Source organism: Hemiscyllium ocellatum, chromosome 25 (assembly GCF_020745735.1).
Source record: "Hemiscyllium ocellatum isolate sHemOce1 chromosome 25, sHemOce1.pat.X.cur, whole genome shotgun sequence".
Lineage (NCBI taxonomy): Eukaryota > Metazoa > Chordata > Chondrichthyes > Orectolobiformes > Hemiscylliidae > Hemiscyllium > Hemiscyllium ocellatum.
Window position 1 is genome coordinate 14,910,343 of NC_083425.1, and position 23,527 is coordinate 14,933,869.

At 40.7% G+C, this 23,527-nt stretch overlaps 1 protein-coding gene across 1 annotated transcript in view; it reads right to left on the reverse strand.

The window, feature by feature from the left end:
• The window catches only part of LOC132827952 (dynein axonemal heavy chain 17-like), a 443,350-nt gene that overhangs the window by 216,364 nt on the left and 203,459 nt on the right, over positions 1–23,527 (reverse strand). The window contains exon 35 of the mRNA XM_060844799.1: positions 7,474–7,630. Coding sequence (XP_060700782.1) covers positions 7,474–7,630 — 157 coding nt within the window. The remainder of the gene's footprint in view (positions 1–7,473; positions 7,631–23,527) is intronic.

The following is a 23,527-nucleotide window of genomic DNA, read 5'->3' on the forward strand; positions in this document are numbered from 1 at the left end:
GGTCATACCTGACAAATCTGCCAGAATGAGCAGGTTAGACCAAGGACAGCCAATGGATGTTATCTACCGGGACTTCAAGAAGATCTTTGACAAGGTGCTGTACAGGAGACTACTGAATAAGATAAGGGCCCATTGTGTTAGAGGCAAGGTGCCACCATGAATAGAAGGTTGGCTATCTGGCAGAAAGTACAGAGTGGGGATAAAAGGGTCCTTCTGAGGATGGCAGCCAGTGACAGGAACTTACAGCTTAAAATATAAGGAATGTTTGAGGACTCTGGATTTATACTCAATGGAGTTTAAAGGATGAGGGGGGGAATCTAACTGAACCTTACAGAATACTGAATGGCCTGGACTAAGTAGACGTTGGGAAGATGTTTTTATTTGTAGGAGAGACTAGGACTGGGGGAGATAGCCTTTGAGTAAAGGGAAGACCTTTTAGGACAGAGATAAAGAGGAACTTCTTCAGCCAGGGATTGGGGAGTCAATAGAATTCATTGTCACAGAAGGCTGTGGAGGCCAAGTCATTGAGTATGTTTAAGACTGAGATAAATAGGTTTTGGAGAATCAATGGGATCAAGGATTACAGGAAGAAAGTAGGAGAATGGGATTGAGAAATTTATCAGCTATGACTGAATGGCCTAATTTCTGCCCCAAGTCTAATGGTCTTACAGTAAAGGGTGAGAACGCATTTTTGGGTGTTATTGTGAGTTATTGAGTGAGAGTTGAGTGAGCTCACTTAACAATTCAAATCAGCTTCCCAATTAACACGCTAGACTAAAATGCTACAGAGCCCAATAAACTGTCAACACTTCAATATGTTTTCATCACATTTGGGCAACAATACTATGCGTAGCTCTTCACCATTTTCCGTTATTCATGGAAACATTGTGATGTTAAATAAACCAGCTGTGTTTTTATATTGGTGAAAAAAAAACACTTGTCAAAAACTGCATTTTTCCCTTTCGAATGTTTCTTTAATAGCAATCAATCATTTTGATGAGTGATTTCCTGTTCTCATCTGACAACATCAGTAGGACGAGAGAAGATCCATTGGGCTGATTGGGTGATTGAGAAAGGTCCACTGTGTGCTGTACAAATATGGAAAACCAGGGATAATCTGAGAATACCTTCAAAGGTTGGTTGAAGGTCTCATAGCATCCCTTCAATTTCAAGCTGGATTTTTCACTAATCATGCATATTCTGTGGACCTTTAGAAATGATGGCCACATATGGATATTGCTGTCCTATCTCAATTTTTGACAGAACTGTGTGCTGTACTTAAAAAGATCCATCTTTTGCTGTTGCAAGGAATCCAACCCACATTGTCGGAGTCATGAATATATACATACATACAAAGGTTCTTGATAGGTCCAAAAGATATATAGAACTGCTATGATGTTAAGTAAGTCAAATGGCCAGCCCTTAAAGATTAAATAAAAGGCAATATCTTTCAGAGAAAGTTGAAAAAATTCTGTTGTAACAATTGAAATAGTTGTTTTTGGATATTTGTTTAAAAGATCTTTATGAATGCATATTTGCTTTCAACAAATTGATGATGTAATCATAAGGGATGAGGGAATGGGGGGTGAGGCAGTAGAAAGGGGTGGAAGAGAGGCTAGTTTTAATTTAAAGTTTGAGAGATAATTTAAAGAGTTACTAAATGATACCCCTCTATGATATGGAATGATGAATAGATAATTGTTTTTATACACTTGAAAATATTTAAATGTTTTGAGTGTATTTCCATGAATGGGAGCATTTTGTTTTATAGAGAAGGCTGTAGCAGACAGTTACATCTTTAATCCATTTAATCTCACAAAGGCTCCTAAGCTTTGCCCCTGGTGGTTACTGGATTAATTGGCCTGGAAGGTCTCAGGTCAAAACTTGGTGAGTGGGTTGGGATAAAATGGCTACAAATGGCCATGGAATGGATAAAAAATGCATGGTTTGGGATAACTTGATATTAGCTTAGTATGGAAGCCATAGGAAGCCATATGGTTGAGCAAGGTATTTAGTTGGCATTAATCTGACAGGGACTATTAAAATCCTTTGGGATTGATGGAAGGCGTGGGTTGGTGTGTTTTTGAATCAGTTAAAGGATCATTTGGGTTGTTAGGTTGGACATGAATCAGCAGTAGCATTTCATATGAGCGACAAAGCAGTTTGGACATGAGTTGGTAATAAAAGCCATGGGAGTGGGTGGGAATGAACTGGCTTTTAAATTAGGCTTAGAATGGGGGTATTGGGTGATAAGGAATGAATGGTGCGAGTTAGATATCCTAAAAGTAATAAAACATTGGGACAAAGAGCCATCGATCTCAAACTCAGTCATGAAAATCTAAACTTGCAAGTTCCTTAGCTGAAATTAAGGTGGATCCAAGAATAGATTTAAATTCCTTTCATGAGCTCTTTGTTTCAATACTCTCAACACTGGAAATTCAATCTCTTAAGATCGATAATATGGATTCAGACATGGGAGTTGGAGCACCTTTGATTGCCCTCACTTAATCTTCCAATGGGTATAACCTAGTCTTGTTGATTCTGTCCAAGTAGGTCATTTAGGTTGCCTGGAACACATTTTTCCTTTCTAAGGCATCTGCCCACCTGGGAGAAACATTTAAGGACATATCCAATTTCCTTAAGTACTCCTTATTGGTCTTCCTTGTTATTAGCACATCATCTAGATAAATGGCGACCTGAGGTAGAACTTATAAAATGTTTTCTATCATCTGCTGAAAAATTGCACAGGCTGACAATACCCCAAATGGCAGTCTCCTATATTGGTACAAACCTTTATAGGTATTAACTTCTGTAGTATACTTCTGGGAACCCTTGTCTAACCATAATTGCAAGTACACACGATTCATATCCAGCTTCCTGAATGATAGCGTCCCTGCCAGTTTTGCATATAAATCCTCTATAATCCCAATCTAGAGATTGGGTATCTATCCAGTTGTGAAAAGCAGTTTACCATTTGTTTAAAATCCTCGTAAAGGCAAACTGACAGGTAGGACATCGAAATCGGTATGACCAGTGCTGCCCATTCTGCAAACTGGATTGGGTTGATGATTCCTTTACTTTCCAGCCATTTGATTTCTGCCTCGAATTTTGCCCATAATGGTACTGGGCAAGCCATGCAGACTCATAGATTTGCTTCCTGGTCAATAAGCAAGGTGGCCTTGGCTCCTTTGATAGCTCCTAGACCTTCCTGAAAATCCTCTAGGTATTTAATAAGGACTTCCCTCAGGCAACCATTTTCTAATCAAAAAATGTTGAGCCAATCAAGGTGAATCCTTCTCAACCAATTTTGCCCCTCTAGGCTTGGGCCAAAGCCTTTTACTACAATCAATGGTAACTGAACTATAAGAGACCAGAACCAAAGTTGTACCCTTAATCTGTAAATGTTCCCCGGTATAGGTTATCAGTCTGGACAAGGTCTTACACAAACTTAAGGGTTGGGGTCTAGAGCAGTTAAAAACATGTGATCAGTGAGATGGCTGTGCCAGTATCAATCTCCATTAGGACCGAGTGACCATTTAAGCAGACTTTTATTTTGATTGGTTCAGATTAGCATGTTCCACACCATATGTGGATAGACTTCCAAGGTGTGCTTTGTCCTGGATGCTGGACTGTAACTTTTACTACATTCAGGTCCGGTGGGACTCGTTTGCTGTCTCAAGTCCACACCTACAACAGCTTTCCTGCAAGATGCTGAAGAAAATTTTAACTGCTTAGCCAAGGCTTGGTTTTGTTTTCAGATTTTGCTGTGGACTGACCTAAGGTCCTTCTGTTGTGGTTCTGTTCGCCGAGCTGGGAGTTTTTGTTGCAACATTTCATCCCCTTTCTAGCGGAAAAACTCCCAGCTCGGCGAACAGAACCACAACAACGAGCACTCAAGCTACAAATCTTCTCCCAAACTTTAAGGTCCTTCTGTCCAGGATATGTCCTGAATGAGGCTACGCAATAGCCTTCACCCGAGTGGCATTCCCCAGTCAGACCGGTGAGGGTGTCCACTCTCATCAGAATATCCTGCAACTCATATGCCTCTGACAGTCTTCTTTACTTTTCAGCATTGCTTCGCCTGAGGCCCACTGAAGATATTACCTAGTAGGGTAATGAAACGTCTGGAAATGAACCTTTCAGCTCAGCGAGCAAACCTGTATCCAAAAGTCATCTTAACCTAGTCAAAAATCCCGATATTGTTTCCACGGTTCTTGAGTTGCTGAATAAAACCAATAACATCTCAGTATTAGAGAAGGTTTGTGGTTCATAATATTCATTAAGTAAATCTGTCAATGGTTGAAAGGTTTTAGTATCTAGTGCCTCAGGGGAAGTTAGGCTCTTAATAATCTGCAAGTCCACAAGCTGTCAGGAGAGTTACTCATTGCTTTTCATCTGCCCCAATGTAATTTGCCTGGAAAAAAATAACACATTGTTTCCACATACTGGGCCTTGTCTTCTATGGCAGGATTAAATGAGTCAAGCTTCCCAAATAATGCCATGATGCCAGAAATGTTTACCTCAACTCAAAGATGATTGCTGCGAGCAAATTTCTTCAGGACCGTGCTTTTCTCTCATTGCCTTTGAAACAACTCCACAGAGGTTGGAATCCTGTCACAAGTCACCCTTTATTTACTCTTTATGAGAGTCTTTGACACTGATCCAGCTCCCTCAGATCCAGCATTCAGAGTGAAACTCCTGTTTATGTCTGTCATTGAGGGCTACTGATCGGACCCTTTAACAGGCCCAACCAGGGTTCTATGAGGTCCACCTGGCTGACTTCATTACAATCACTATAGTGGGCTCCTATGCAGCAATGTCTGACATGCAACTCCAACCAAACACTAAGGGCCTTCCAGTATTTTTAAAGTTCATTCATGGGGTGAACTTTGCTGGCTAGGTAAGCATTTTTTGCCCATTCCAGAATTTCACATCACTGGAAATCACTATGGATGAGAAGCTGAAATGGACTAAGCATATAAATAATGTGGCTATAAGAACAGGTCAGAGACTAGGAATCCTGCAACAAATAACTCACCTGTTGATTTCCTACAGTCAGTCCATAATAAAAAGCATAAATCAAAATTGTAATGGAATACTCCCCAATTGTCTCAAAAGTGTACCTCCAACAACATTCAGGTTACTCCACCAACAACTCATAGGGTGTATCATCTACAAGATGCACTGGAGAAATTCACCAAGGCTCCATAGACAGCACTTTCCAAACCCATGAACTATTAAATCTAGAAGGACAAGGGCAGCAGATTCATTGGAAAACTACCACTCACAATTCTGACTTCGATGTAAATCCCAGTTCCTTCAGTGTCCCTGGGTCAATCTCCTAAAAGCCTCTCCCTAACGGAATACTGAGGTTACCTGGAACATAAAATATGGGAGAAAAAGCAGCCTTTAAGCCCATTAAGTCAGTTCTTCCACTTAATGAGTTCATACCTGATCTGGTAATCCTAAAGTCCATTTTCGTCCCTTTTCCCCATAACCCTTGAGTTACTTATTGCTTCAAAACCTGCCTATCTCAGTCCTGAATATACTTAACCCAACCTTTACAGCTCTCTGCGGTAGAAAAAAAATCCATAAATTCACTACCCTCCGAGTGAAGAAATTTCTCCTCATTTCTGTCGTAAACATTATTCCAGGAGTATGCCCTCTGGCCGTAGACTCAACTACAAGGGGATATAACCTATCCACCTTCATCTTGTCAAATTCCTTTAGAATCCTTGATGTTTTAAAAAGGTTGCTTCACACTCTTCTAAACTCCAATGCATACAGACTCAACCAACACAAATTTCCTCATATGACAGTCCCACATCATCTGAGTGAACCTGCTTTGAACTGCCTCCAATGCCATTATACCTTTTCTTAGATAAAGGGCCAAAAACTATCCACAGTGTTCCAGCTATGGTCTGACTAGTGCCTTGCACTTCAGAAAATTTTATAAAGTCTTCCCTATTTTGATTCTTCATTCCTTTGAAATAAAGGCCAAAATTCTATTTGCCTTCATATTACCTGCTGGACTTGCATAACAGTCTTTTGTGATTTATGCACAAGGATTGCCAATGCATCTGTGATGTAGCTTTCTGCAGACGTCCTCCACATAAATAATATTCAGCTCCTCCACTCTTCTTGTTAAGGTGCATATCTCCACATAATATTTAATCTGGCAAGTTTCATGCTCACCAGGGTTGCCCTCGAGAAACAAATGCTCACTCAGTCAGCAAATATCACATTCCATAAATTGAGAAAAAGAAGATGCAGGGACTCTTAAAATCTTGCAGTCTTTTTTTTTAATACGAGTTAAATGTAACTGCAGAATATTGTAGGCATGAATCCTACCTAAAATGGTGTTAGGAAAGTCAATGTTATTGGCTTTAAAAAACTGTGTATAAAACAGCTTTTCTCTCCCTTACCAACCTTCCAGGTCTGGAGTCTCAAGCAACATTTGAGCATCAAAATGGAGTCTCAATAAGAAAAAAATTGTGAAGCACTGTACTAGAACAAAAAGGAATTATTCTGGATTGCTTAGCTGAGGTTTCTAAACTGCAGGTCATGTTTCATAAATCTTATGGAAATCTAAACAAATTAAACAGGTAGTGAAATGCATTTGATAAGATTTATAGAGATTTTCAAAGGTAGCAATGGAATTAAGGAAGAGTTATCCAGAAGTATGTAGATATTTGGAATTTTGAATGCATAAAATAAAGATGAAAGATAACTTATAGTAATTGGTGTCCACTGTAACTGGGCATACATATAAATGATCTGAACTTAGAAACTGAGGAGCAGTTTCCATTTTGTACTGTAACATGAATTATAGTAAACCACGATCAACAACTGTGAAAAAGTCTTCAGCTTATAGCTAACTTAAAATTTGCAGTGCTGCTTGATGTGTAAATAACAACGAGATGTGAAATAAAAGTAAGAATAGTCAAAGAAAAAAACATAAAATGGAGGATTTTACATAAAATACAAGAGGAGCAGCATCTTGGTATGCTACATGAATAAAATGGCAAATGGGTTACTTGGTTTTGTATGTGAACATGTAGAATTTGATATGTTTTGATAGAAAGAACATAAAAGCAATTGAAATGATGAAAGATAGATTTTCCAGGATGTTATTTGAATATGTGCGGTTACTGAGAGACTTGAGAAGTTATTTTCTTTTTACGAGTGATTTCCTGGTTAATAAATTATATGACACATTGTTTCCACTTCAGAAATAAAATAACAAGAAGATTTCAATTTTGAATATGTATATATACTAGCAATTAAATGTAGAAATCTTTGTTTTTGAAGCAGAATCTTGATGTTATTTTTGTGAGATTCTGTGGTTACATAAGCCTGTGGAAAAATAAAGTGTACTAAGATCAAGCAGGAAAATGTGATTAGACTAAATTTTCACACAGAGAAAATAGGCACACATCCTTAAAGTTGCAAGCAAATCAATATTTTTCTTACTTTGTAGTCCATTTGTTCTGAGCAGTTGAAAACATACACCATTATGCCTAAAGCTCTCCCTAAATCTTTGGTTGTCTCTGTTTTTCCTGTTCCTGCAGGTCCTGCTGGTGCACCACCCATAATTAGATGCAGTGATTGTGTTAATGTAATATAGCACCTGCTCAAAACAAAAAGTAAGATGAACTTCTGATTTTCAACCAACAGAATGACTATAGACTATAGGCTATATCTATAATTATGTTGTGAGATTGATACAAGTAAACTGAATCAATCTCACTAATACAGGTAAAACTGATACAGTTTTATTGAATAGAAGATATTCAATGACAAATCACCCAGTGGTATTGAATTTGTTCCATCACTAAGATGTGTCTTGCAGAGTCTTCTTTTCTCTGTGGGAATAGTTCAGGGATAGTTATAGTGTAGATGTTATATCCCTGGAATAATATTTCAGCATCTCAAGCAACTGCAAACGGACATGTGTTTAAATCCCACTTTGGCAGATTGTGAAAAGTGAATTCAATTTTTCTTTTCAAAAAATGAAAATAAAAGCCTGGCCAAATGGCATCGACACAGCAATTGTCTGTTTACTGAACAGCTGTTTATTGAAGTCTTTTTAAGGAAGGACATTTGTCATCCTTATCTGCTCTGGACTACATGTAACTCCAATGGGGTTGAGCCTTAACTGCTTTCTGGGCAAATAGGGATGAGAAATAAATGTTGGTCTTGTCAGCAATACCCACATGCATTGAATGAATTTCTTAGAATTGCAATGTAATTATTATTATAGTATGTAATCTATACTATAAAAATTAAGTTGTTCGGATAAATGCTATCAGGTTGGTTCAGGTAAATGTTTACCTTTCAGAGAATGCCACAGAAGATCTTAATTTCTGATAAAAAACAGATAATTTGTGGCATATGGATATTGCTGGCTGTGCTAGCGCTTGTTGATCATCTTAGTTGCCCTGGAAAAAGGCGATGGTGAGCTGCATTTTTCAACTTCGGCAGTCTATTTAGTGTAGTTTGGCTCATAATCTTGTGACAATAGAGTTACAGAGTCATAGAAATGAACAGCACGGAAACAGACATTTCAGTCCAACTCATCCATGCGAACCAGATATCCAAAATAGATCTAATCCCATTTGCCAGCATTTGACCCATACCCCTCTAAACCCTTCCTATTCATATACTCAACCAGATGTCTTTTAAATGCTGTAATTGTACTAGCCTCCACTACTTCCTCTGGCAGTTTGTTCCATAAATGTACCACCATCTGTATGAAAACGTTGCCCTTAGGTCCCTTTGAAATCATTCCCCTCTCACCTTAAATCTCTGCCTTCTAGGTTTGGACTCCTACACCTCACAGAAAGATCTTGTCTACTTATCTGATTCATGATCCTCGTGATTTTATAAAGCTCTATAAGATTACCCCTCAGCCTCTGATGCTCTAGGGTAAACAACCCCAGCCTATTCAGCCTCTCTCTATAGTTCAAATCCTTCAACCCTGGCAAAATTTTTGTAAATCTTTTCTGAACCTTTTCAAGTTTCACAACATCCTTTCTACAGCAGAGAGACTAGAACTGCACACAGCATTCTAAAAGTGACCTAATCAATGTCCTGTATAGCCCCAACATGATCGCCCAACTCCTGTACTCAATACTCTGACCAATAAAGGAAAGCATACCAAATGCCTTCCTCACCATCCTGCCTGCCTGGTATTCAACTTTAAAGGAACTATGAACCTGCACTCCAAGATGTTTTGTTCAGCAGGACATTACCATTAAGTATATAAGTCCTGCTTTGCTTTGCCATTCCAAAATGCAGCATCTCACGTTTATCTAAATTATACTCTACCTATCACTCCTCAGCCCATTGGCCCATCTGATGAAAATCCTGTTGTTTCTGAGGTAACCTTCTTTGCTGTCAACTACACCTCCAAATTTGGTGCCATCTGAAGCTTACTAACTATACTTCCGATGTTCATATTCAAATAATTTATATAAATGACAAAAAGCAGTGGACCAAGCAATGGTCCTTGTGGCACACTACTGTTCACAGGCCTCCAGTCTGAAAAGCAACCCTCCACCACCTTCTATCTTCTACCTTTGAGCCAGTTCTATATCCAAACGGTTAGTTCTCCCTGTATTCCATGTGATCTAACCTTGTCAACCATTCCTGATGAAGGGCTCTGGCCCGAAACGTTGAATTTCCTGTTCCTTGGATGCTGCCTGACCTGCTGTGCTTTAACCAGCAACACATTTTCAGCTACTACTAACCAGTCAACCAGTCAACCTTGAGAAACCTTGTTGAACGCCTTACTAAATTCCATATAGATCATGTCCACCACTCTGACCTCATCAGTGTTCTTTGTTACGTCTTCAAAAAAACTCAATTAAGGTAGTGAGACATGATTTCCTATGCACAAAGCTACGTTGACTATCCCTAATTAGTCCTTGCCTTTTCAAATACATGTACATCCTGTCTTTAGGGATTTCCTCCAACAACTTGCCCACCACTGCTGTTGAGTTCATTGGTCGATATTTCCCTGGCTTTTCCTTTTCATCTTTCTTAAGTAGTGGCACCACATTAGACAATCTCCAGTCTTACAGCACTTCACTTGTGGCTATCGATGACAAAAACATCTCCACAAGGGACCCAGCAATCACTTCCCTAGCTTCCCAAATGATCATGTCCTGGAAAGTTATCCACCCTTATAGATTTTAAGACATCCAGCACCTCCTCCTTTGTAATATGGATGTTTTTCAAGATGTCGCTATTTATTTCCCTACATTCTCTATCTTTTTTACCCTTCTCTACAGTAAATGCTGATGCAAAATACTAATTTAGTATCTTTCATGCCTCCTATGCTTCCACACATAGGCAGAGTTGCTGGTCTTTAAGGGGTCCTATCCTCTCCCTAGTTACCCTTTTGTCCTAAATGTATTTGCAGAACCCTTTTGGATCCTCCTTAACCTTATTTGCCAAAGCTATCTCATGTTCCATTTTTGCCCTCCTGATTTCCCTCTTAAGTATATTCCTATGCCTTTATATTCTTCGAGGGTTTCACTCGATCGCTGCTGTCTGTACCCGACATTGCTTCTTTCTATTTCTTGACCAAGTCCTCAATTTCTCTAGTCATCCAGCATTCCCTCCATCTATCAGCCTTGCCCTTCACCATCATAGGAACATACTGTCTCTGGTCTCTTGTTATTTCATTTTTGAGGGCTTCCCATTTCCCAGCCATTTCTTCACTTGCAAACATTCATCCCCCATCAACTTTTGAAAGTTCTTAGGAGAAAGTGAGGACTGCAGATGCTGGATATCAGAGCTTAAAAATGTGTTGCTGGAAAAGTGCAACAGGTCAGGCAGCATGTTCCTTTGATGCTACCTGACCTGCTGTGCTTTTCCAGCAACACATTTTTAAGTTTTGAAAGTTCTTGCCTAATACTGTCAATATTGGTCTTCCTCTAAACCTAACTTCTAAATTTTAGTTCTAGGATGCTATGGAAGATATAGCAATATATTTCGAAGCCAGGGCGGTAAGTGGTTTTAAAGTGAACTTAGAGGTAGTTGTGATCCTATGTATTGGCTATCCTTGTCATTCTAGGTTGAAGTGTTAATGATCGGCTACCCTCTGAGGATTCTTGGTGAATTTCTTCAGTGCATCTTGTGGATGATATGCAATGTTGCTACTGAGGGTCACTCCCTATTGGAGTGAATAGTTTTGGACATGGTTGAGAGTGTTGTTCTGGAAAACCACAGCAGGTAAGGCAGCATCCGAGGAGCAAGTAAATGGACATTTTGGGCAAAAGCCCTGGTGCCAATCAAGTAATCTATATCTCTGATGGTGCCAAGTTTCTTGGGTATTGTTAGAGGTGTCAGCCTGGTAAAGCTGCAAAACAGGATGTTATGAAATTGTGTAGAGTCCTCTTGAAGTAGAAGGCAGGAAGCTGAATGTTTTTGTACAAATGATTGGAGGAAGGAATGCGTAGACTCTTTAAAAAATGATGTGCTTTTCTTTGCTTAGAGATTCAAAAAGGACGTCTGTGAATTTGCAGATGCACAGAACACTTGAAGTGAAACATTTGTATCATTTGTATGATTCGCAGTAGAAGCACCATTTTTACCAAGGCAACAAGTTTCAAATTTGAACCGGGCACTTAGCAAACACAAACCTATTAAATTTAAATTTGGTGGTTTTGACAATTCAGAACCAATTGGATTATAAATAAATTAATAGATCATCAAAGGTAAAAAGAAAAGGGCATTTGGACAATTGGGATGAGAGCCAACTGTCATCTGAAGAGACAGCAAACTGCCATTTGAGAAAACATCTCGCTCTCACAGAAATTTTATCACTCTAAAAAAGCACCATCTATTCATAAAGGTACATGACACTCTTTGATAATATTCCTGACACCAAAATTTGACAGACAGAAGTGTTCAGAACAGAAAATTCCCAGAGAAAACATCCCTGATAAAAGGATCAGTGGAAGAATGGAGTCTATGACTGGAGAGACAGAAGGCACATGCTGTGTGTACTTTGATAGTCTTAAGTTTTAATTTAGTTTTCTTATTACTTGAGCTTATTGGAACAGTATACCCGTAGAATTTAGATCACTTAGGGAATAGTTATTATTTAGGGAGAAATTGTTCATTTTGTTAGTAATTCTGTTAATTTGTTCACTGTTAGGGTTAAATAATTAAATCATTACTTATTACTTATAAGGTGAGCATCAGGGATTCCTTTCATCTAACCACTCCTTGATAACAAATTGGGATGTGAGAGGTAGGTTATCCTCTTATCATTTCTTTTAACAGATTATGAGGTGAGTCAAGCCTCTCTGGGTGTTGCAGTTTTAGTTATCGGAGAGGGGTCAACTTATGCTTCATAACATTTTAGTGCTATTAGAGGTGTGACCCTGGTAAAGCTGCAAAACAGTACAGATTCCATGCCAAACAGCATAATTAAGAAGTAATAGATAGAGCTAAGCAAATCCAGAACAACTGGATCAGCTCTAAGCTCTACAGTTCTGTCACATCAAGCCATTAATGGTGTGCACAATTAAGATAGCACACTAGAGGAGAAGGCCCCACAAATATGTCCATCTTCAACGATGGGAGAGCCTAGCATATCAGTACAAAAGATAATCCTGGAGCATTTGCAACAATTTTCAGCCATGAAGGTTGAGTGGATGATCCATTTTGGCCTTCTCCAGAAGTTCCCAACATCAAATATACCAGTCTTCATCCAATTCAATTCACTCCACATGACGTCAAGGAATAGTTGGAGGCACTGGATACTGCAAAAGCTGTGGGTCCTGACAACTTTCCGGAAATTGTACTAAAGACATGGCTCCAGAACATATTGCTCCCCTAGCCTAGCTGTTTGATTATATGTATAATGGTTCAGTCTACCCAATAATCATAAAATAACCATAGCATCATATAGTACAGGCTGTTCAGTCCATTGAGTCTGCACTGATAAAAATAACTTCTCTAAATGTACATTAGTCCCACTTTTCAGCATTTCCATAGTCTGAAATGTTGAGATTTCAAGTGCTTATATAAGTACATCTCAAATATCCTCCCAGATTTCAATCCGTGACAGTATCAACAAGAGCAACTATCACATAATCTTGAAATCGAGAATATCCTATATTGTGCTGTGTAGCACTTTCATAGAACATAGAGTAGTACAGCACAGGAACAGGCCGTTCTGCTCACAATGTCTGTGCCAACTAGGATGCCACTCTAAACTAATCCCATCTGCCTGCATATGACTTGTAACCCTCTATTCCTTACCTGCTCTTGTGTTTGTCTAATTGCTTCTTAAACATTACTATCGTATCTGCTTCTACCACTGTCCCTGGTAGCGCGTTCCAGGAACTACCACTCTCTGTTTAAAAATCTTTCCTTACACATTTCCTTTAAATTTTTCCCCTCTCAACTCAAACCTCTGCCCCAAGTATTTAGCGTTTCTACTCTAGGAAAAAGACTGACTGTCCATCCTATCCATGCCTCTGAAAATTTTGTATACTTTTTTCATATTGACCCTCAGTCTCCAATGATTTGACGAAAATAATTCATGCTTGTCCAATCGCTCCTTTCTTGCTAATAGACTCTAATACAGTCAACATCCTGGTAAACCTCTTTTGCACCCCATCCAAAGCCTTCACATCCTCCCTATAGTGTGGTGAATAGACTGAGTGCATGCTAAGGAGGAGCAGACACAGGACTGCTGAGTAAGTGAGGTAATATATATGGGTGGTTGCTTTACCTGAAACACTATTTAGGTAGTGTCTCCCAACCATCCTCCTCCTCTAACCAAAAAAAGCTCTGGTCACCAATTCGGTAAGTTTACTAGATTTTTTTTCAATAGTCTATTTGGGAATTCAGAACAGTAGGAATGGATCTCAGGACAGTCGCATGATCCTCCTGTAGAATGTGGGAGGTAAGGGGCACCACTGGTGTCCCCACTGACTTCATCTGTGGGAAGTGCACCCAACTCCAACTCCTCAGAAACAGCATGAAGGAACTGGAGCTGGAACTGGATGAACTTTGGCTCATTCAGGAGGCTTAGGACGTAATTGAGAGGAGTCACAGGGAGAATGTCTCACCTCAAGTACAGGAAAAAGACAGATGGGTTATAGTCAGGGGACAGAGAGGGAACAGGCAGAGAGTGCAGGGATCCCCTGTGGCTGTTTCCCTCAATAATATGGATAACATTTTGGATACCTAAAATGTGGGGGTACCTAACAGTGAAAAGCCATAGTGGCCAGGTCTCGGGCACTGAGCCTGACTCTGTGGCTTAGAAGGAAGAAGGGAGAATAGAAAAGTGCAAGTGGCAGGAGGCTCAATAGGGAGAAGAACGTGCAAGAGATTCTGTGGTCACAAATGGGACTCCTGGAAGTTATGTTGCCTTCCAGGTGCCTGGGTCTGGAATGTCTCTGATCGAGTATACACGCTTCTGAAGGGGAAGGGTGAGCAGCCAGAAGTTGTGGTGCACATTGGCACCAATGACATAGCTAGGAAAAGGGATGAGGATCTGAAAAGTGATTTCATGGAGTTAGGTTGGAAACTAAAAAGCAAGATGAGCAGTGTGTTAATCTCAGGATTACTACCGGAGCCATGTGCTAGCAAGGTGAGGAACAAGGAGCTTATGCAACTAAACATGGGGCTGCAGGGCTGGTGCAGGAGGGAGGGCTTCAGATATGTAGTTCACTGAGGTACCTTCTGGGCAGCTGGGACCTATACATGAAGAACAGGTTGCACTTAAACTGGAGGGGCACCAATGTCTTGGGCGGGAGATTTGCTAGAGTACTTTGGGAGAGTTTAAACAAGTTTGACAGGGAGATGGGAACCAAAGCTACAGATCAGAGGAGAGGGTAATTGTTGAATGGGTAGAAATAGAATGCAGAGAGTCTGTCAGGAAGAATACACAGTTGTTAGGGCAAAGAGATGGATTAAAACGTACCCGTTTCTTTCAATGAGTGACAGGAATAAGAGTAAGGAACTTAGAACATAGATCAATGCTTGGAACTACGATATTGTGGCCATAACAGAGACATGGATTTCACAGGGGCAGGAATGGTTGCTGGATGTTCCAGGGTTTAGATCTTTTAAAAAGAACAGTGAGAGGGGTAAAAGATGAGGGGGAGTAACATTGTTAATTAGAGATGGCATCACAGCTGCAGAAAAGAAGGTTGTTGAAGAGGATTTGTCTACTGTGTCAGTATGGGCGGAAGTCAGTAACAGGAAAGGGGCAGTCACTTTCTTGGGTGTTTTCTATAGTAGCAGCAGAGATATGGAAGAACAAATTGGACTGCAGATCTTGGAAAGGTGCAGACGTAACAGAGTTGTTATGGGTGATGCCAACTTCTCCAATATTGATTGAAACCTCCTTAGTGCAGATGATCTAGTTGGAACCAATTTTGTCAGGTGTATCCGGGAGGAATTCCTGACTCAAAGTAGATTGGCCAACTAAGGGGGATACCATATTGGATTTGGTGCGAGGCAATGAGCCAGGCCAGGTTTCAGATCTCTCAGTGAGAGAGCATTTCAGTGACAGTGGCCACAACTGCTTCACCTTTACCATAGTCATAGAGAGGAATAGAAGCAGACAGTGTGGGAAGGTATTTAATTGGGAGAGGGGAAATTATACTGCTATTAGATAGGAGCTGTGGAGTGCAAATTGGGAAGAATTGTTCTATGGGAAAGGCACAACAGAAATCTGGAGGCTGTATAAGGAGCACTTGTTGCGAATGTTAGATAACTTTGTCCCACTTAGACAGGCAAGGAATGGTAAGGTGAAGGAGACTTGGATGACAAGGGCAGAGGAGCTTCTCATCAAATGGAAGAAGGAAGCTTACTTAAGGTTGAGGAAGGAAGGATCTGGCACAGCTTTAGAAGATTACAGGGTAGCTAGGCAAGATCTCAAAAATGGGCTGAGGAGAGCTCGGAGGGGTCAAGAAAAAGCCTTGGCGGGAAGGATTAGAGAAACCCAAAGGCATCCTACACACATATGAGGAATAAAAGAATGATCATAGAGAGGGTAGGGCTGATCAACATTTTATTACGCTCCCCATGGTAGGCTCATTCAGAAAATTAGGAGGTACGGGATACAGGGAGAGTTGGCTGTCTGGATACAGAATTGGCTGGCTAAAAGAGGACAGCGAGAGGTAGTAGATGGAAAGTATTCTGAACTCAGTGACCAATGGTGTCCCACAGGGATTTGTTCTTGGGTCTCTGCTCTTTATAGTTTTTATAAATGACTTGGATGAAGAAGTGGAAGGGTGGTTTAGTATGTTTGGCGATGACACAAAGGTCAGTGGTGTCAATGGCTGTTGCAGGCTGCAACATGACATTGACAGGATGCAGGGCTGGGCTGTGAAGTGGTAGATGGAGTTCAATCTGGATAAATGCAAAGTGAATCAATTTGGAAGATCAAATTTGAATGCTGAATACAGGGTTAAGGACAGGATTTTAGGCAGTGTGGAGAAATAGCGGGACAGTGGAGGGAATTTGTGCCTGGAGTCTGAAGAGGTAGGGGAGTTCCTGATTTAGCTTTTTGCTTCAATATTCAGTAGAGAGAGGGACCTTGTTGATAGTGAGAACACTGTGGACCAGATTAGTTGGCTTGAACAGTTTGATATTAAGTAAATGTATGTGCTGGAAGTCCTGAGAAACATCAAAATAGGTAAGTCTCCAAGGCCTGATGAGTTATAGTCAAGGTTACTATGGGAAGCAATGAATGAGATTGCTGCACTTTTGGTGATGATCTTTGCATCCTCACTCTCCATGGGAGTAGTACTGGCTGATTGGAGGGAGGCAAATGTTGTTCCTCTGTTCAAGAAAGGGAATAGGGAAATCCATGGGAATTACAGACCAGGCAGTCTTATGTCTGTGATAAGCAAGGTACTGCAAAGGATTCTGAGAGATAGGATTTATGACTATTTGGAAAAACATAATTTGATTAAAGATAGTCAGCATTGCGTTATGAGGGACAGATCATGCCTCACAAGCCTTATTGAGTTCTTTGAGGATGTGATGAGAGAAGTTGATGATGGTCGAGCAGTGGATGTGGTGTGTATAGATTTCAGTAAGGCATTTGATAACGTTCCCCACGGTAGGCTCATTCAGAATGTTAGGAGCTATGGGATGCAGTGAAATTTGGCTGTCTGGATACAGAATTAGCTGGCTAAAAGAAGACAGTGAGAGGTAGTAGATGGAAAGTATTCTGAGGTCGGTGACTTGTGGTATCCCACAGAGATGTGTTTTTGGGCCTCTGCTCTTTATAGTTTTTATAAATGACTTGGATGAAGTGGAAGGGTGGTATAGTAAGTTCGCCGATGACACTAAGGTCAGTGGTGTTGGTGGCAGTTGCAGGCTACAACATGACATTGATAGGATGCAGGGCTGGGCTGAGAAGTGGCAAACGGAGTTTGACCTGGATAAATGTGAAGTGATTCAATTTGGAAGATCGAATTTGAATGCTGAATACAGAGTTAAAGACAGGATTCTTGTCAGTGTGGAAGAACAGTGGGATCTTGGGGTCCATATACATAGATCTCTGAAATTGCCACCCAAGTTGATAGGGTTGTTAAGAAGACTTATGGTGTTTTGGCTTTCATTACCAAGGGGATTGAGTTTAAGAGCCGCAAGGTTTTGCTGCTGCTCTATAAAACCCTGGTTAGACCACACTTGGAATATTGTGTCCAGTTCTGGACGCCTCTTTATTAGGAAGGACGTAGATGCTTTAGAGAGGGTTCAGAGGAGATTTACGAGGATGCTGTTTGGATTGGAAGGCTTGTCTTATGAAGATAGGTTGAATGAGCTCAGGAATTCACACTGGAGAGAAGAAGGAAGAGAGATGATTTGATACAGATGTATATGGTAACGAGAGGCATAGATTGAGGAGATAGCCAGAGACATTTCTCCAGAGCAGAAATGGCTGTCACAAGAGGAGATTGGAGGAAGGTATAGGGGAGATGTCAGAGGTAGGTTCTTTGCGCAGAGGGTGGTGGGTGTGTGAAATGCACTGCCAGCGGTAGTAGTAGAGTCAGAGACATTAGGAACATTTGAACGATTGCTGAACAAGCACATGGACGGCATTTAATTGAGGGATGTTAGGTTAGGTTGATCTTAGATTAAAATAAATGCTCGGCACAACATCTTGGGCCGAAGGACCTGTACAGTGCTGTAATGTTCTATGTTCTATGCACTCCAAATAAAAGTTTGCACATCTGCAACATAACTTGTCACCTTATACTCAATGCTCTGATCAATTCAGGCATGCAATTCACCAAATCAACATACATCTTCTCTACCACCTTATTCACTTTCAAGGACCTTTGGAGTTATGCCCCACATTCCCACTAAATATCAAAGCTCCTAAGGATTCTGCTAATTACTACAGGGAGAAAGTGATGAAAGGGCTCATGCCCAAAACATCGATTCTCCTGCTCCTTGGATGCTGCCTGACCTGCTGCGCTTTTCCAGCAACACATTTTCAGTTGCCAATTACTACATACTTCTTCTTACATTTGATCGCCCAAGATGCATTACCACACGCCCATCTGTACTAAACTCAATCTGCCATTTCTCTGTCCAACTTTACAACAGGTCATCGAGAGCCAAAGGGCCTCTACTGTGCTGTACTGTTCTATGTTCTAGGTCTATGTCCTGCTGAATCCATTGATAACCTTCCTCACTATATGCAACTTTGCTTCTCTCTCCACAGTTGTTGCCTGACCCATTGAGTTTCTCCAGTATTCTGTGTTTGTTTTCTATATCCGCATTTATTATTAGATTACTATGCAGCCAACAGGTGCAATATGACACAATTCAGTTGTGTGTTGGCAACCCATATTTGAGTGATAGAATTCTAATGCACCTCTGAATTTCACAGTAAAAGGTGTCGTCTGCATCTGCTTAGAGGGATCAAATGAATCCTGAGTTAATACCCATCACTTGCAAATAATTAAGCACAAGTAATATGCAAATATTCTCTTCCCTTCATTATACATTAGTATTAATATGTAGAAACAATATTCCAAAATTTGTTAAATAATAAACTTCTATATTCTGTACAAGCCATCACATTATGAGACATTGTTCCTTTAAGTCCTTTCTTCTCAATGTGTTTGCTTTTAAAACAGCCCCTGATAGTTGATGACACGCTGTTCTAGATTAGAGTGCCGAAAATGCACAGCCAGTCAGGCAGCATCCGAGGAGCAGGAAAATCGACATTTCGAGCAAAAGCCCTTCATCAGGAATGAATGCAGGGATCCTCCAGGGTAGAGAGATAAATGGGAGGAGGGTGGGCTAGGGTGAAGGTAGCAAAGTGTACAATAGATGGATGGAGGTAGGGATGAAAGTGATAGGTCAGAGAGGAGGGTGAGAGAAGGTAGCAAAGAGTACATTGGGTGGATGGGGGTGGGTATGAAGGTGATAGGTCAGAGAGGAGGGTGGAATCGATATGTAGGAAGGAAGATTGGCAGATAGGACAGGTCATGAGTATGGTGCTGAGCTGGAAGGTTGGAACTGGGGTAAGGTGGAGGGAGGGGAAATGAGGAAACTAGTGAAGTCCACATTGATGCCCTGGGGTTGAAGTTCCAAGGCAAAAGATGAGGCGTTCTTCCTCCAGGCATCAGGTGGTGAAGGAGTGGCAGTAGAGGAGGCCCAGAACCTGCATGTCCTTGGCAAAGTGGGAGGGGGAATTGAAATGTTGGGCCACAGGTTGGTGGGATTGATTGGTGCGGATGTCCTGGAGATGTTCCCTAAAACACTCTGCGAGAAGGTGTCCAATCTTCCCAATGTAGAGGAGACCGCATCGATGACATACATCCATCTATTTCATTTTCCAGGTGTCTTTTCCTGCCAGCATTTGTTTCTAGCCAGCAAGATCAATTTGAAATGTTTTTACAATCCCATTTTTGTCAAGCATATACATTCCCACAAAAAATTGTTGTCAATCTAATACTCAGTAGTACAATATTTTTAGTGCAATGATGGTCTGCTGATGCAAAGCCAACCTTAGTTTTCTAAGCATTTGATGAAATGACAATTTTCTTGTATGCTTCACAGAAAGATTCAACCATGATCTGAATTTCAGTTTGTGAGTGAGTGTACACATCAGTGTCATTTGCATACTGGAGCTGAATCACTGAAGGTGGTGAATGTTGAATAGTTTTCTGTTCATTCTGTAAATTATCTCCATTACTGATGGTGGTTTATTCAAGGTAAAGTACAGTATTGCAGCAAGGAAGGTGAAAAAAGTGTTGGTGGAATGATAGAGTATTATTTGACAAGGAGAATACTAATTTTGATGGTATGTGGCATGCATTGGCTACAATAAACTGGACAAGGATACGTAAGGGTTTGACAGTGGATAGGCAATGGCAGACATTTAAGAATACATGAATGAACTTCAACAATTGTACACCCCTGTCTGGCATAAGAATAAACAGGGAAGATGGCAAAATCATGGCTAACAAGGGAAATCAGGAACAGTGTAAAACCCAAGAGGAGGCATATAAATTGGCCACAAAAAGCAGCAAACCCGAGGACTGGGAGAAATTTAAAATTTAGCAGAGGTGGACAAAAAGTTTAATTCAGAAAGGGAAAAAAGTAAGCTTGTGGAAAACATAACACCTGACTGCAAAAGCTTCTGTAGGTATGTAAAGTGAAAAGGACTGGTGAAGACAAATATAGGTCCACTGCAATTAGAATCAGGTGAATTCATAATGGACAACGAAGGGATGGCAGAGCAGTTGTACAAATACTTTGGATCAGGCTGCAGTAAGGAGGACACAAATAATTTTCAGGAAATGCTAGAGGACAGAGGGTCAAACTTGAAGGAGGAACTGAAGGAAATGCTCATTAGTCAGGAAATGGTATTGGATAGGTGAATAGGATTAAAGCTTGATAAGTTGCCAGGGCCTGATGCTCTGCATCCTAGAGTACTTAAGAAAGCGGCCCTAGAAATAACTGATGCATTGGTAATGATTTTCCAGCATTCTGTAGACTCTGGAAGAATTCTAATGGACTGGAGAGTAACTAATGTAACTCCACTCTTTAAAAAAGGAGGGAATTATAGGCTAGTTAGCTTGACATCAGTAATGTTGAAAATGCTGGAGTCGATCATTAAGGGATATCTTACTTGACAAATCTTCTGGAATGTTTTGAGGATGTGACCAGTAGAGTAGACAACTGTGAATCAGTAGATGTTGTGTATTTGGACTTTAAAAATGCTTTTGACAAGGCTCCATACATGAGATTACTAAGCAAAATTAAAGCTCATGGTAAAGGGGGTAATGTATTGACATGGATAGAGAACTAGTTGGCATCAGGAAGCAGAAAGATTGAATAAATAGGTCCTTTTCAGAGTGGTAGGCAGATATGAATGGAGTGTCATAGGGTTCAGTGCTGGGACCTCAGCTATTCACAATATATATAAATGATTTGGACAAAGGAATTGAAGGCCATATCTCCAAATATTTGCAGATGATACTAAGCTGAGTGGCAATGGGTGCAGTGAGAGAGATGCTAAAAGGCTGCAAGGTGACTTGGACTGATTGGGTGAGTGGGCAAAAACTTGGCAAATGCAATATAATGGGGGTAAATGTGAAGTTATCAACTTCGGTCACAAAAACAGGAGGGCAGATTATTATCTGAATGCTGGCAGTTTAGGAGAAGATGAGGTACAATGAGACCTGGGTGTCACAGTGGAACAGTTGCTGAAGGTTGGCATGCAGATGCAGCAGGCAGTGAGGAAAGTTAATGGCATGCTGTTATTGATAGCAAGAAGGTTTAAGTATCGGAGTAAGGATGTCTTGCTGCAGTTCTACAGGGTCTTGGTGAGGCCATACTTTGATATTGTGTACTGTTTTAGTCTCCTCATGGGAGAAATGACATTCTTCGCATTCTGGGAGTCCAGCAAAGGTTCACCAGATTGATTCCGGGATGGCAGGACAGACATATGAGGAAAGACTGGGTTCACTGGGCTTGCAGTTGATGGAATTTAGAAGAATGAGGGGATCTTATAGAAACATATAAAATCCTGATGGGATTGGACAGACTAGATGTGGGGAAAATGTTTCCAATGTTGGGAAGTCCAGAACAAGATCTTACAGTCCAAGAATAAGGGGTAAGCCATTAAAGACTCAGATAAGGAAAAATGTCTTCACTCAGAGAGTTGTGAACCTGTGGAATTCTCTACCATAGGAGGTTGTTGGGGGCCTGTTCATTAGATGTGTTAAAGAGAGAGCTAGACATGGCTTTGGTGGCCAAAGGGTATGAGGAGGGGGTGGGTATTGAATGGTAGTGCAGGCTTGAAGGGTCAAATGGCGTAACTGCTGCACTTTTTTCTTTGTTTCTATGTTTCAATTAGATCCTGTAGTGTTAGGGTTAAAAGTGATATCACCAAACTAGATTATTAAGGATTCATTGTTAAGGATTAATTTGACATGACAATAGGCAAAAGTGAGGACTGCAGATGCTGGAGATTAGAGTTGAGTGTGTGAATTCCTGATGAAGGGCTTTTGCCCAAAATGTCGATTTTCCTGCTCGTTGAATGCTGCCTGACCTGCTTGTGCTTTTCCAGCACCACATTCTTGACATGGCAATTAGCAATTGAAGGAAAATATGTGACAAACAGGTTTAGTTTAAAAGCAGCTTGTTTTGGCTGGAAGGTAACTGCAGTGACATTGGCTGGACTTGGGAGCAGATTGTTGTGCAAAGGCAGAGATACAGACCTATTTTTGAAGATTAGAGTAGATTAGATTCCCTACAGTGGGGAAACAGGCCCTTCAGCCCAACAAGTCCACACCAACCCTCTGAACAGCAACCCACTCTATTGTGAATTTGCAATGGCCAATTCACCTGACCTGCACATCTTTGCACAAAGGAATGCTTGGGAAAAGTACTCAGAGATGACACCGAGTATCAGATTCAAAATCGTACTAACATTGGAGACTTCTTCCAGCTCATGGGACTTTCATCATGGGGCAGGGGTTTGCAAGAATGTGACCATGGATCTTCACCATTGGATTGGGGTTCATGAGAGAAGTGCCATAGAATCTAAGGTAGAGCTTCAAGTGCCATCATCGCCAGTTCCTGAAGAGCTGGAAGGCACTGAGACTCATCTGTATAAAGTCTCATCAGTATGCATATGAAGTTGATTACGTGAATAAATTTCCTATGTATTGAAGCACACTATCCTCTTTTACTCCCTTTGAACAGACTTTAAAGAACCAGTAGGTAATTTCAGCGTAACAATGTAGATCCTGAAAGACGTTGACCACTTTCTATAGCTTGGAGCCTCCATCTGACGTAGGTCGACATGAATGGGGAAATATATCATTACCTCCAATATTTCAACATCTTCTGCAAATGATTTTAAATTAAGGTCAATGTTTATCAGCACAATTTATCCCCATGTCCCTATATGCTTCAGAGACCTGAAAGTCTGAAACAGCACCTTAAATTTCTGGAGGTGTGTCACCAGTAGAGCCTTTGCAAGATCCAGCAAATCTGGCACCAAATGGTG